The 15,534-nt window shown below is 44.6% G+C and overlaps 1 protein-coding gene across 1 annotated transcript in view; it reads left to right on the forward strand.

Moving 5' to 3' along the window:
* The window catches only part of NCKAP5 (NCK associated protein 5), a 647,654-nt gene that overhangs the window by 416,718 nt on the left and 215,402 nt on the right, over positions 1–15,534 (forward strand). The window contains exon 7 of the mRNA XM_015409153.1: positions 13,262–13,330. Coding sequence (XP_015264639.1) covers positions 13,262–13,330 — 69 coding nt within the window. The remainder of the gene's footprint in view (positions 1–13,261; positions 13,331–15,534) is intronic.

A 15,534-nucleotide genomic window follows, 5' to 3' on the forward strand; every position in this document is an offset into this window, starting at 1 on the left:
GACAGCTTTCTTAGTTGCCATCACCTTGGCCAAGCACATAGACGAATTGCTGGCACTGAGATGTGATCCTACCTATCTTCGTTTTCATGGAGACCTGATATTAACTTTCATTGACACCTGATATTAACTTTCTTCCAAAGGTTGTCTCAGAATTCTACCTCCAGGCAGAAGCTTCCCTACTAACCTTCTTTCCAGACCCAAAGTCTTACTCAGAGAGACATTTCCACCTTTTGGATGTTCAACGGGCCCTCCTGTTTTACTTGGACGGGACTAAAGTCTTCCACATGGACAAACAGCTTTTTGTTTCTTATGTGGCGCATCAGAGGAGTCGAAAAATCTCAGCCAAGAGACTGTCAAAATGTATAGTAGAAATGATCAAACTGTGTTAACTCATGGCTAAATACCCTCTCCCCAGTCTGATATGAGCCCACTCCATGAGAGCTCTAGACACGTCTACTGCTTTTCTCAGAGGGACTCCTTGCAGGAGATCTGCAAAGCTGCAACGTGGGTGATGCCTACTACGTTTGTCAACCATTATGCTTTGGACATTCAGGCCAGAGTTTGTTCAACAGTGGGATGGGCTATTCTTCAATCAGTGCGTGACTCAGTAGCTGCCTGTTACCAAAACCTCTTCAAGGGACTTGCAACTTTTCAAGCGACTAAAAACAATTTGATGGACAGCAAACCACTCAATGTGGCCATGAAGGATCCAAGTGTCGTCCAGCCATCCTCAGTCTTGACCACTGAACAGAAGGGGTCCCATCTGGGTCGCCAGGAAATTGTAACATAAGGGATTCTGTTCTGATTTGCCAATCCCAATAAGACGCAACAGGCAAGGGTTTTTTTCTAAGTAACAGGATCTGATTTTACTGCCCTTATAGAACATCGTATCTGTTAATCATTCCTGTGCAGTTGCAGTACACAGTTTCCTTATATGGCAAGCATTTGAGTCAGAAACAAGTTACTTCTGTAGAACACAAACTTATAAACATGAAATTTCTTCCCATAAAATGAAAGCAGGTAAGATGACCATTGGACTAAAAGTAATGGAATGGGGTGAGTCAGAGACACAAAATGTGGCTAGCCTGAGGATTGCACCACACACACACACACGCGCGCGCGCGCGCGCGCACACATCCTCCCATCAATGACACTTTTTCTCTGCAGTACACCTTTCATACCATTTGCTAATCATTTTGCTTCTCTGAGGCCCATCTCTAGGGAAAAGCCAGTTCAGGAAGCCAGCCTGATTCAATGATCACATACCAACTGTTTACAAATGTCTGTAACTTCTTTACTTCATCTACTTTACAAACTATGTCTCTGCTCTGAGTTTGTTCTTGGAATTCAATTGCCTTGTTTGCCTTCCCCCCCCCCCAGCTCCAGCTCTGACTAATTTCAGTGCATATCAACTCCATGTTGAAGGTGTCATCTGATTTTTCCAGAGTGACTTTCACTATATGATAAAGATCAAGTCGTCCCTCCCCCACTGGTCTTATCTCATGCTGAAAATCAATCTAGCTTCTCAGTAAAGGGTCAAATGACTGCTTCATCAAATAGCCAGCTGATGTGAATTTAACTTGTTGGGCATGCAGGATTGATTTTAAAAAAATCATTGTAATCAGCCCTTAGAAATTCTGCACATTGCATCAATTATATTTTGTTTCTGGAAAAGAACATCCTATATCTCTTAACTCTTTAGTTTTCAACAGTCACATGATCCCAAAAATGATGTAATGTAAAAAAACATTAATTTACATCTTTGGGGATGGTACAGAAGAAACTTGAAAGCTAGCTTTGTACTCCTAATTGCAAGTACATCAGTTCTTCGAATTACAGCCCAAATTTCTAACCACAATCATATTGTAACTTTCATTCACTAAAAATAAAAACCCGTGGTAATAATTAACTTGATTCATTATATGTTCATAGATTGTCAGAGCATTAAAAGAGCAGCAAGCAATGTAAACTTGTAACCACACTGTCATTATCTGAAAATGTTGATTGTTATGTCATGGTTGTATAATAGGAAGGTTATAAGCAGAGACCAGGTTTTCCATCTGAATTCCCAAAACGAACTTTAATTTTTTGTGCAAACATTTATTTAATTTTGTTTTCACATCAACAAGCATGGATATTCTGACTTGCTCTCATTTGGAAATTTGGGGGGGGTTATTTGGTCTATCAATATTTGAGGTATTCCACTTCCCCAAGGAGCTGTCTATAATATGTAAAAATAGACTTGCAGAAATAAAATACAGCTGTAAACATATTACGTGGATTCAAAAATTCATTTAAGTGGCACATCTAGAATCCTCTGTGCTGTGGAGTTGGTGAGTTGTGATATTTATTCCAGTGTAGCAGATTAAAATAATAGTAACATGAAATCATTTATAATAGGAAATAATGACAGTCCCTAGATCAGGGAAAAGCCAACATCTGGTATTAAAGTACCCCGTCTGTTTGTACAGATGACTAAATTAAAGAAGAAGCAAAAGTTGAAGGCACATTTATGACTGTAGCACTGCTGACATAGAGGCTCATATTGTTTTCGTGTAACGCTGAATGCTAGTTTTGCCACTGGTTTATAACTCCTCTCTAAGTGAAGCTAGGTCTTATATCTGAAGCCTTAATTTACAATGGGGAGGAGATCCTATTCTGTTGCTGATCAGGCAAAAGTGTATGTTCTGGCATGTTGACTGAGCCAACCCAGAGGTCTCATATTGCTATCAGTGCTTTGTATTGCATAGTTCTGTTTCCTCGTGTGCCTCAAAAATATTTATTATTATTATTATTATTATTATTATTATTATTATTATTATTATTATTAAATGAAGGCTGAGTACACATAGCCATGGATTTCATGTTAGGTGTGCCAGCAGCAGATCATGATGTGTCTATTTCCAGCCTTGGATCTACTGCATATTGTTTACAATAGACAAGAAAGCATAATTCAGTTATGGTGATTTGTAAATTCTATTAATTCCAATGGGGAACATTTAAGCAGTCAGTAGGATCTTAAAAGCTAGATTGTACCATGGTTTTGTAGAAGTTCATTTAGTCTTGTCAAGAATTCCCAATCCAGGGTATCTTTGTTATGGGTGGGCAGAACTCAGAATTACAAATGACCCTGGAGTGTGAGTCTACACACACCAGTGGGGTAGCCTGCCACCAGCCCTTTTAACTATCCCACGATTAGAAGCTTAAGCGCAAACTTCCAATCTTCCTGGGAATAAACTAGAAATCAGCCCTGCAAAGTTGGCCACTTGCAGAATGAGTTTCTACTAATAATTAACCAATAGGTGGACACTTTAAGTAAAAGGTACTGGAATTAGATTGAAGCTTCTGAAGTACAGAACAACCAGGTATAGTCAAAGTATTTTTTATTAAATATTTCCAAAGAACAAAACAATGAGCAGAAAACAAGAAAGCTACATAGTAAGTTTCTAACTACACAGTACAATCTTAATTCATGTTTACCAGGTGGTATTTTTTATGGTTAAAGTTAAGCATATTTCCAAGTCTCTTTATCTAAAGAAGGATTCTCTGTGTGTGTGTGTGTGCGCGTGCGCGTGCGCGCTAGGCAGGTGCCTATAGCAATGTTAGCCCATTACCTCAGGATAACTAGAACAGGCTCCTCCAACTAACAACAGGAAAACTAAACATCTTCTTCGTGGTCTCTGTGCATCACACCTTTGGGATATAGTGCACCTGTGCTGATCCCAATCAGTAAACTTAAAAGTGGAAAAGGATTTTTGTACCCATTCCCAGCGTCACATGCAGAGGGCTCCACTCTGCATGACTACAGGGAAGGGCACTAAGAACCCACCAGTTTTCTTCTGATCACCATGTTGTTTGGACCTTTCCTCATTTCAGTCGCTAACTTACTGGGTTTTCCCCCTATTTTCTTTATTTTTTCCTGTTCTTTGGATTACTGAAAGACATTTGGAGGGTTAGTGACTTTCTCCAGTGGTGGGGGCCCCCTGCCCTACCCTACCCAAACCTCCATACCACCCTCCGCCAAACACTGGGGATTTTTCAAGAGGTGACTGAAGTGTGGTAGCAAAATTGCACCCCCTGATGGACATTCTCTTTGTCTCCTATGCCTTGGAGAAACCCACCACATGGAGTTGTGCACACATTGCTCTAAGTTCTCCAAACAGATGAGAAAGAACCAAGCAGCCAGACTTTACACTGCACTCTTTGAATCAGCACTGTCTCCTACAATGGTGTCATTCTATGAGACTTTGGGCCATGCTTTGATGTCAACCCCAGCTTCGGCATTGATTGTGGCTGTGTCACTGATACCAGCTCCCTCCAGATCGATCAGGGCTGAAACTCTCAGTTCCGGCTTCTGAATTGGATACCCCCACTTCTGCCAAGAAATGCTGAAAGGGTAAGGAGCACAAACTGGATTAACAGAAGAAGTATAAGAGAAACACAGAGAGACCCAAGGGCTCTCCAGCCAAGGCTACCTTGACATCTCACCATGTGTCGGAACCTCCTCCTGCTCCCCCCTCAAGTTGCTCAGCTTGCCTATTCGTGGCCAGTCAGGAGCACAGCCTCACCTTTGGCACAACCCATCCATCTCTCTGACTCTGACCATGAGATGGACCTGACTCAATGATCTCGATCTTCCAGTGCCAAGAGTTTCCACAGCAAGCCTAAGGGCCAGTATGCTGGATCCTTCCGTCCGATTGAAGATTAAAACCAAACTTTGGGGTTCCAACCACCACCTCCTATCCCATGGGACCAATGACAATGGCAGTATCTGTATGGAGCTTATCCAGTCTCCTCTGCCATGTCATGGCTTTCAGGTCAACCGCCGATGGATTGGGATTGTCAATCTACCTCATCCCATCTATCCCAACACCCCTTTCAACACCAGAAGTGCTGCCGAGACCATCTGTACTGATTTTTTAAAAAGTGTCTAAAGCCTAATCTTCACCATCAGTACTGATACCTTCGATAGTGAAGGCTCTGACACCAACACATTTCTCGGACCCCTCTGAATCGGGTGCCTCTTCTAGCACTTCTGCACATGATTCAGGAGATGATGAATCGGAGCATAACACTGGTCCATCCCCACCACAGGATGTGGCCGAAAATCTTCCCATCTCACCTTCAGAAGACCTGAAATCTTATGGAGATTTCATCAAACATATGGCCCATACACTTCCACGATACAACCTGCACCCACCATTACCATTACAGTCTTTGACATTGTACAAATGGACACGTCAACGACTATCACCCTACCTATGACCTCAGTTCTCCAACAAGCTACCAAAACATCTTAGTCTCATCCAGCTTCTACCCCCGTTTCATCCTGCAGGATCGATCACATGTATAAGATCCAAGAAGCAGGGGCTGAATTTTTATTCGCACACCCCAAACTCAACTCAGTAGTGGTCACCTCCTCTTCCAAAGGTCAATTCACCAACTTTTCACCTCCTATGAAAGATAGGAAGAAATTAGACTCCTTTGGCTGCAAATTCTACTTTGCTAGCGCCCTGGGCATAAAGACCTCTAATTATGCCACCTGTATGGGCAAATATCAATATGCCCTCTGGGAATAGATGTCTGAATTTATTGAATCCTTACCTAAAATATGAATCACCATGCTAGACACATTCAAAAGGAGAGAATGCTGCAGCCAAACATAAACTGGATGTCTCAGCCAAGACACTCCAGCAATAGCCTTATGCCGCCATGCTTGGCTATGGTCTACCACCATCAGCATGACATGAAATCATATGTTGAGGACCTACCCTTTGAAGGAGAGGGCATATTTAGCTCCACTACTGACACTGTCCTCCAAGATCTTGACAAAAGTATCAAGACATCTCATAACTTGAGGGTGTCTTTGTCCAACAGACGTCCAAACCAAGATCCTGGAATAAACCCGGGTCTCATAGACCCTTCAACAAATTGCCTCCTGGCCAACCATGGCAACTGAAATCCGCACATACTGCATCTCGTCCTTCCCATGGCTTGAAACCTAAATTTGCCATGACTACACATTCTAGAACCAAAACTCCCAAGGGAGTGAAACAGGGCCTTTGACTTGACACCTTTACCAGACCCTTTGGTACCTACGTGTCTCCATCCATACCTACCTGCTTTCCACCACATTGTCCCTCATTGGGTAGTTTCGATCCTCACGGACAGTACTATTATTCTTTACCACATAAATTGTCAGGGTGGCATGGTTTCACTGCACCTCCGCAATCTAGCCATAGGAATCTAGGACAAGTGCCAAGCCCAGAACATCCTCCCTGTAGCTTCCCACCTCCTGGGCATCCAGAATCTCATGGCAGACTTTCTGAGCAGAGGAAGAGCATCCCTCCATGAGTGGGAACTCAATTGGAAGTACCTGCAACCAGCCTTCAACATCTGGGGTCACCCAACAGTGAATGTCTTCACAACCAGACATAACATGAAATGCCACAGATTCTGCTTCAGGGGGACTCAGACCAACTCTCCCTAGGAGACAGGCTTCTATACCCTTGGTCCCACCAATACCCTTTTCTCTCCCCCCCCAACCCCCTCTAATCACCAGGGTGATTAACAAAATCATGAGGGAATCCCCAAAGTGCATCTTGATTACACCATGATAGCCATGCCGGCACTGGTACCTGATGCTTCTACACCTCTCCAAGGGTCCGTTTCACCACTTCCCAATAGTGTTGGATGCTCTGCTCTCTCAAGGTGGCTTGGTACCCTTCCACAACGTTCCACTTCTGAAACTCACAGTGTGGAAAATTCTCTGACGGATCTGTAACAAAGGATAGATCACGTCATACTAAACTGCAGGAAACCTTCCACTCGCAGATCCTATAACTATAAATGGAAGAAGTTCCTGTGCTACTTTAACTCTGTTAAGCTATCTCCACCCCATCAAGCCTTTCAATTATCTTTGGCTTCTTACTGTCCCAAGGCCTAAGTCACTCATCCATCCATGTACACGTAGCTGCTATCTTGGCCCATCATATTACTATCAACACACCGAGAAATTTCTTAAGGAGCTCATTCATCTCTTCCCACCAGTGTGTAGTCCCACACCACCTTGGGATCTTCCATTGATCTTGCAAGACTCACAAGACAGCTATTTGAACCCAGGGCCATTTTGCAGCCTTCAACTAATTTCTTGGAAGACTGCCTTTCTGATTTTGATCACTTCTGCCAGAAGAGTGGGGGAATTGATGGCACTGTGTTGTGATTCTCCCTACCTGACTTTTCATCAGAAAGGTGTCTTCTTTGTTCTGGATGTAACTTTTCTCCCCAAATTGGTTTTGGAATTCCATCTCCAGGCAGACATAGCTCTTCCTGTGATTTTTCTCTCTCTCTTCACGGGACGAAGCAGAACACTGCCTTCACATGCTTCACATGAAGAGAGTGCTACTTTTCTACTTATGCAGAACTAGAGACTTGCGCAAACCCCCGGCTCTTTTTGTATCCTATGCCACGCCCAGGTAGAGACATAGACTCTCTTCTCAGAGATTGTCCAAATGGATGGTGGAAACTATTAAACTCTGTTATTTACTGGCCAAGAGGCTACTTCCTAGGCCTGTGCATGCTCATTCTACATGAGCTCTGGCTACTTCAACTGCTTTCCTCAAGGGTGCGCCTCTATGGGACATATGCAGTGCAGCTACCTGGGTGACACCTCACACCTTCGTGAAGCACTACACCCTAGATGTGTTTCTCCATCATTGAACCTCTGGGGGGGGGGTGCTCTGTATTGCAGGCAGTGTGTGTTTGAGACCTTTCAACACCCTCTTCCAGGTAAGCCTGAACTTGTTATTTATTTATTTATTTATTGAATTTTTACCCTGCCTTCCCAGCCAAGCCCAGCAGTGCTCTCTGGGGTACATGTGGGAAAAGGTGGTCCCTCAGGACACTGACCATATAGGGCTTTAAAGGTAAGAACCAGCACCTTGAAGCGAATCCGGTATGCTATCGGCAGCAAGTGCAATGCCTTTAGCACAGGCTGGATGTGCTCCCAAATAGGGAGTCCCATCAACAGCCTGGCTGTGGCATTTTGCACCAGCTTCACCTTCCGGATTTGCGACAAGGGCAGCCCCATGTAGAGAGCATTACAGTAGTCCAGTCTTGAGGTAACCGTCACATGGATCACTGTTGCCAAGTCGTTGTGTTTGAGGAAGGGAACCAGTTTCCTAATCAGCCGAAGATTGTAAAAGGCCGATTTGGCAGTGGCTGCTTCCATTGTTAAGGAAGCATCTAGGAGCACTCCCAGACTCCTAACCTCCAGCGCTGGCACCAAAGGAGCCCCATCAAAGATCGGACGCGGGATCCCTACCCTTGGACTGCCCCAGCTCAGGCACAGGACCTCCGTCTTTGTCGGATTCAGTTTCAGCCGGCTCAGTCTAAGCCAACCAGCCACAGCTTGTAACGTCTGGTCCAGATCTTTCCAGTTTGGAGTCAGACTGGCTGCCTAACAGCAGATAGAGCTGGGTGTTATCTACATACTGGTGACATCCCAGCCCATGCCTCTGGGCAATCTGGGCAAGGGGACGCATAGATGTTGAAAAGCATCAGGGACAGCACTGCCCTTTGAGATACACCACAATCCAGTGGGTGCCTTTGGGATAGCTGTTCACCCAATGCCACCCTTTGTCCCCGACCTTGGAGAAAGGAAACAAGCCACTGCAAGGCCAGTCCCTGGAATCCAGTGTCGGCAAGGTGGTGGATCAGTAGCTGCTGACAGGTCCAACAACAACAGCACTACTGATCTGCCCCGATCCAGATGCCTCTGGAGATCATCCATGAGGGCAACCAGTGCAGTCTCCATCCCATGGCCTGAGTCCATGGTACTGCCAAAGCAGCAATTCGGTCCACTGTAACCCCTGCGGCAAAGATAAAATTGAGCGTGTGCCCAGCCCAGTGAGTGGGGGCTATTACAAATTGAGAGAGTCCTAGTGTCGCCATGGATAACACCAGGTCTGCTGCCTGAGTGAAGGCCGCATCATCAGCATGGACATTGAAACCACCCAAGGCTATCAGTTCCAATGCCCAGCCAGATACGGCCCCCACCAGGGACAGTAAGCTATCAGCCGATGTGTTGGGCAGTTGGTACACCAACCAAATCGTCACACTCTCTCCAGCTTCCCACACTAGACCAATACACTCTGTGCCTGCAATCCTTGGCAACGGGAGTGCCCTGAAGGAGTAAGCCTCCCAAATGAATAAAGCCACTCCCCACCAGTGTTCCCTCTAAGCTGAGTCGGTGTGAGCTAGCTCACAATTTTTTACCCTCCGGCTCACCCATTTTTGCCTCAGCTCAGGGAGGGATGGCCCCAGAGCAAACTGATTTATGCAGGAGCCAAATCGCTCACTCACAACTTAAATGCCAGTCGCTCACAAAGCAGAATCTTTCCTCACAGGACTCCACAGCTTAGAGGGAGCATTGCTCCCCACCACCCCCTAGTCTGCAATTGGTGAAAGACTGATATTGTGTAGTGGGTTAGACACATGTATAAACCACAGAGACTGATGTAGTGATCAGCATGATTTACTGGTACACAACAAGAATATAGAACTACAGCCGTGAGGCCAACTTTATACAGTACCTGGGAACACCCCTAGATCCTATTGGTGGGTTTAAATCTCCTGCCAAAGTTCCTATAGGTTCCCCACGGAAAATCCAGGAGCCTAGTCCCCATTGTTCTCGGGAGTGAAGCTAGGCATGCATTGCTGGTGCCTAGTGGCAGTCAGCGGACATAACAACTGAGAAACCGGGAGGAGCCAACTGGGAGAGAGCTACTGTCTCCCCTTCTCGCACCCAGATCTTGGTCACGCATGCCAGGTCTACATTCTGGTCCTGCAGGAAATCCTGAAAGACGGAGTTGTTATTATTTATAGACTTGGCATTGCACAACGCCAATGTCGGAGAGGGGAGTCAGTCATCCTAGCCCCACTGCCTACAACCTTTGGGATGGGATGTAGGCTGGAAGGAGACCGAGCTAGTCTGCTTCTCCGTCCCCTTCCCTTAACTCCCTGCCTAGTCCCACTATTGTACTTTCCCCTCCCCAGGAGCACTCAAATCCTTTGCCCGGTCATCGTTCCGTCTGCTAATCTTCACCAGCTATGAACCAGCTGTAAGCCTCAGACCAGCTAGGACACCAATCAACCAGAGTGGTCCTTTGACAACAGACGTTGGCTCTCAGTAACTCCTAAATTTGATGTGACCCACAGTATCACAATAAATTCTACTGCACGCCCTCCTGATTTAATCTAGTAGTTTATGGATGCTTATTTCCCCCCCATTTAGATAACCCACTCAGATTAGCCAATAGTCCAATTATAAATAATGGCTAATACCAATATGTGGCAATTTTACTTTAAGCACCAGATGACCTCCTGTTAATTAATTTGTAAATTTGTAGGCAGCAAATTAATTAATTAATTCATCACTTATAGGGCATTTAGTAGAATTAATTCATTTGTCAAATCAATCAATCAATCATTAATTGTGAAATAACAATCGCTAACACAATACACAATCAATTTATACTTTCTATACCCTGACCCAATTAATTAGATCTAAACCTAACCATTCCCTAATTCATCGACTGCAACTGTTGCCAGCTGCCAGTCAATAGATAGCAGTCCGGTTTCTGGATCAAGTCCAATGATCTTCCTTGGGCCCAATAATCCCGTACGCGGGTATAATTTTTTATCCTTTGGACCCACTCTCCAGCAATATACCGGTATCTGCCCACCTCTCCAAGGCTCTCCGGACCAGCAGTTCCAAGCCCTGTGGAGATTGTCAGTCACTTACATCCGAGGGTCTTCATTGTTTCTGCTGCTGCAGTCCCTGTTGGTAAGCTTGAGTGGGCAGGTTGCTGTTGAGACAGTGCAACCAGCCGTTGCTCCACCAGCTCAGGCTCAACCAGGGAGTCTCCCAAGGAGGCAGAGACCGTCTCTGGGCTCCCTGGCCCTAGCCTGGCTGTCTGGAGCACCCCCACAGGCACCAGCAGCAATCAGAGCGATCACAGCAGCAGCAACCGCTGTAGCGATGACTGAAGGTGAACCCCATCAAAATGCCAGCCGCACATGCTGACCTGAACTTGCAGAGCCCAAAACGTCCCACAGCTGGCTCCTGCACCCTCGCTGCTGACAAATCTCTCACACAATACCACAGCTCCTCTGATCAACATTGCTGGAGTCAGGCTGCACCAGAGGAGGGGAGGTAATCGCTCATTTAGTTCATGATTAAGCCGGTATTTCAGAGCGCAATTTGGTCTGCCACGTGCTATCCTGACTGGCATAGTTGAAGAATGTGTAGCGTACTCCGGATAGTTTCCTAGTTGGCTGGAGTTAATTTAAAATGCAGGGGCCCCTAGCACTAAGGCTCTTTGCTTGACGACAACTTCCTCTTGTTACTCTCCCAAACTTGTAATGCACAGAGACCTCGAAGAAGATAAACAGGTTGCTTACGTGTAACTGATGATCTTTGAGTGGTAATCTTTGCATTCATACTACCCACCCTCCTTCTCTTCTGCTGTTGGTCCTCTTGTCTTGGCAGCAGTCAGAAGGAAATGGTGAGATCTTCATGCCCTTCCCTGTAGTCATGCACAGTAGAGCCCCCTGCACATGCTTGTAGGCACACTGTATCCCAAAGGTGTGAATGCACAGATGACCACTCAAAGACCATCAGTTACAAGTAAGCAACCTGTATTTCTTGAAGTCTAAAGGTTTCATAGGCTGGGGCCCTTTAGCAAATACAAAATTCAGACCCTGGACGCTTTCTGACATGAAATCATGACCACAAATGGCAGAAGATAAACAGCTTATGACAGGATGCTTCCTCTCTGAAGTGTAAAACAAGCATCGACAGAAAGAGTGAGGTGTGTGTTCAGTGACAAATGGTGTGGCTCCATTGGTCTCTGCTATTCAAAGACACTACGTGACTTGCCCAGTTTCCCATGACAGCAACCAGATGTTTCCCTTTTGATCTCTTTAACCCATTTGCAGGCCTCGATCTTTAATATGGCAATATATATAATGAAAAAAACAAGAAATTGACTAAAGGTCTAATTTCTTGACAAGTCTACAGCAATAAAATGTATCTTTTATAAATATGGGACCTACAGGCAATTGGGGGAGGGTAGATCTCATCATTCCACTGGCTCCACCATCACTTACCCCCCCCCACCCTGCAGCTATCTCCTTGGTTTCTTCCACCTCATTCTTCTTTGTTCCTTCCACTGCCTTCTCCTTCCTTGCCCACTACCACCTTCTCTGTCTTGTTTCATTTTTCCAACACCACCTCACAGCTGCCTCCTTCCCCGCTGGCTGCTATCTTCTCCCGGACCCCACTGCAACCACTTTTCAAACTGCTGCTGCCGCCATTGCCTCCACCACTGGGCACCTCTTCTCTGTCACAGGAATGTTTGTTGGAGTTGCTAGCAATGCCAAAATGGCAGCTGCAACTCAAAGAAAAAAAACCTCACATTGTACTATTATGATATATCTCCCTTCCCCCTCCCCATGAGTTGTGATATCTGTGCTTTCAACAGTTGTTTTTTTAAGTCCCTATCACACATAAATCCATTTTCAGACATCTGTAAAAAAAATACTCCCATGAACCCATTGTGTGGATATTTTGATCTGCACCCTGAGACTGCTTCTGTGTATACTGCATAAAAATATGGTTGTGCCATTGCACCACATGTAGGAAATGTACTCTATTTCTCAATTTTACAGTATTGAAAAAGTCTTGAAAACATAGTTCTGCTATCCATCAAGGCAGCAAAGTTCAAATGATAAAAATGAATTGCATTTTATTATTGTATCTGTAAATCTCTTAATATTAAGCTAAGCTTTCTGACTTTTTTAGAGAGGAGAATGTCCCTGACTCATGATTTTCAGGCATTCAGGTCTGACAGGCTTGAATAAAAGAAAATTGATGTACAAAATATCCACTGCAGTGTTTTTACTAAAGGCTGTTTTCTGTATCTGCCAAGAATAGATTACAAAGATTTGTCGAATAGCAATGCTACTCCTTCTCTAAATTGTAATATATTTTGTGGGTAATTTCATAAAAATAATGGAATCTCTGTGTTATTTATTACTTCAAACGAGAGCACACACATTTGGTTTATTTTTATTTTGTTTTATTTTCTATAAAATTATTTGGATTCTGAACAGGTATATGGGGTAAATACTTTGATTGGATTGTCATGTCTCACCCTATACCTCCTGATTATTTTGCATTTATTTTGGTGTCTCACAGGCAGAGAATTCTGCACTAGCCATGGAAAATGAAAATCAGAGAGAGCAGTATGAAAGGTGCCTTGATGAGGTAAGGTAAATGCAACTGTGTTTGTGTTAGAGAACTTTGGAAAATACACACACACACAGAGCCTGAGGCAGTTATATTTTAATTCATTATCCTGCCTTCAGATATTATCTCATTCCCAGATATGCCAGTCATGAACTAATTTGTGTTGTTTAACTTAGAGTTCTAAAGATTCTATCGGACATTTTCTTCACAATAAAGTTAATTTCAGACACATTGTTCATGGTGAAAAAGGGCCCTTTATTAAGACATTAGGAATAAGGTCTGTTGTGGAAATAAATACAACGAGCTCTAGAAAGAGGCTCTGGGTGAGTGCCCCGGCCTTGGGCACTCAGCGTCAATTTGCTGTGGCAACCTGAGCAGGGTATAGTGACACAGAGTCCACCGTTTTCTCCAGGAGAACTGATCTCTGCCATCTGAAGAGCAGTTGCAATTCTGAGTGATCTCCAGCCCTCCCCTGGAGATTGATACAAAATCACAGTACTAAGGCTGTAGCACTGTGTAAAAAATACAGAATAACATGTAAAGTCCTAATGATAATTTAATACAAAGTTTGTAATATAAACAACTAACATATTGAATATGTATGAATGTATTAGCCACTGACCACTTCAGAGAAGACCTTGGCTGTACAGGAAGAGAATTTGGCTGTATTCTAATATATGTAAGCTGTTTAAGGAGCCCTATGTAGACCATATTGAATATGTATGAATGTATTAGATGTTAGCTGTTTATATTACAAACTTTGTATTAAATTATCTTTAGGACTTTACATGTCCATCTGTATTTTTACACAGTGCTGTAGCCTTAGTGTTGTGATTTTGTATCAAACTTGCTTTCACTGTGTTGCCATTATATATTTATACTCCCCTGGAGATTGGCAACAATGGTTCCCCAGGAGAAAATGGCTGGTTTGGAGGGTAGAGTCTATGGCATTGTACCTGCCTGAGGTCCCACCACTCCTCAAACCCCACCCTCTCCAGACTCCACCCCTCAAATCTCCAGGAATTTCCAAACTTGTAGGTGGCAACCCATCTCCTTCCCAGTCAACCATCAACCTACTGCTATCTGCCCCTCTGACTTCAGCTTCCCATCTCCTCCCCCCTCCCTGCAGCCTGTACCTAGGAAAAGTAGGCAACTCACATCATTCTCCTCTTCCCCTTTTGATCTGCACAACAACCCTGTGAAGCAGGTTAGGCTGAAAGTCTGTAAGTTGTCTGAAATCACCCAATCAACTTCCAGAGGAAAAACCTGGGTCTGGCAGACCCTGCTCTGAAGTGCTAACTGCTGTGTTACAATGGATGTCATAGGGTGGCCACCTCGCAGGGTATAATGGCACAGAGTCCACCATTTTCTCCAGGGGAACTGATCTCTGCCACCTGAAGAGCAGTTGTAATTCTGAGTGATATCCAGAAGTCACCTGGAGATTGGCAACAATGACTACCCAGGAGGAAATGGCTGGTTTGGAGAGTGGAGTCTATGGCATTGTACCTGTCTGAGGTCCCACCCCTCAAATCTCCAGGAAGTTGGCAACCCTATCTTCTTTCTATCCAACCATCAACGTACCGTTATCTGCCATTCTGACTTCCACTTTCCATCTCCCACACACACACACCTGCAGCCTCTACCTAGAAAAAGTACAGTCTTTCTCTGCACGGAGACCCAAGTGGGAGGGAAGTGACCTCAGAAGGGTATAATGACACAGAGTCCATGCTTCAAAGCAGCTATTTTCTCCAGAGGAACTGATATCTGCCATCTGGAAAGCAGTTTTAATTCTGAGTGATCTCCAGCCCTCACCCGGAGATTGGTAGCACTAGTTTCCCAGGAGAAAATAACTGCTTTGGAGGCTTCAGCTGAAGCCTCTCCCCTCCCCAAACTCTGGCTTCTGTAGACTCCACCACAAAATCTCCAGGAATTTCCCAACTTGGAACTGGCAACCCTAATCAGGGCTGGCCTCCTGCCTTTGCCTTTTCACTGACAGAACCAAGCATGGTTGCTTAGCAACAGCCACTGAGGGAAAAGTTAACCCACAGGAGCCAAGCAAAAGAAGTGTCTGTACCTGCTCTCTCTATGAATCTTAAATTGTGACTTATTCAGCAATTATGTTTAGGATACATTGGACACCACAGTAACTCTTTACTAAAGGACTGAGTGAAGTGTCTAATCATTGGCAGTGTAACTCACAGGATGCATTCCCTAACTATATG

This window comes from Gekko japonicus, unplaced genomic scaffold, assembly GCF_001447785.1.
Source record: "Gekko japonicus isolate JY-2015 unplaced genomic scaffold, Gekko_japonicus_V1.1 scaffold116, whole genome shotgun sequence".
NCBI lineage: Eukaryota > Metazoa > Chordata > Lepidosauria > Squamata > Gekkonidae > Gekko > Gekko japonicus.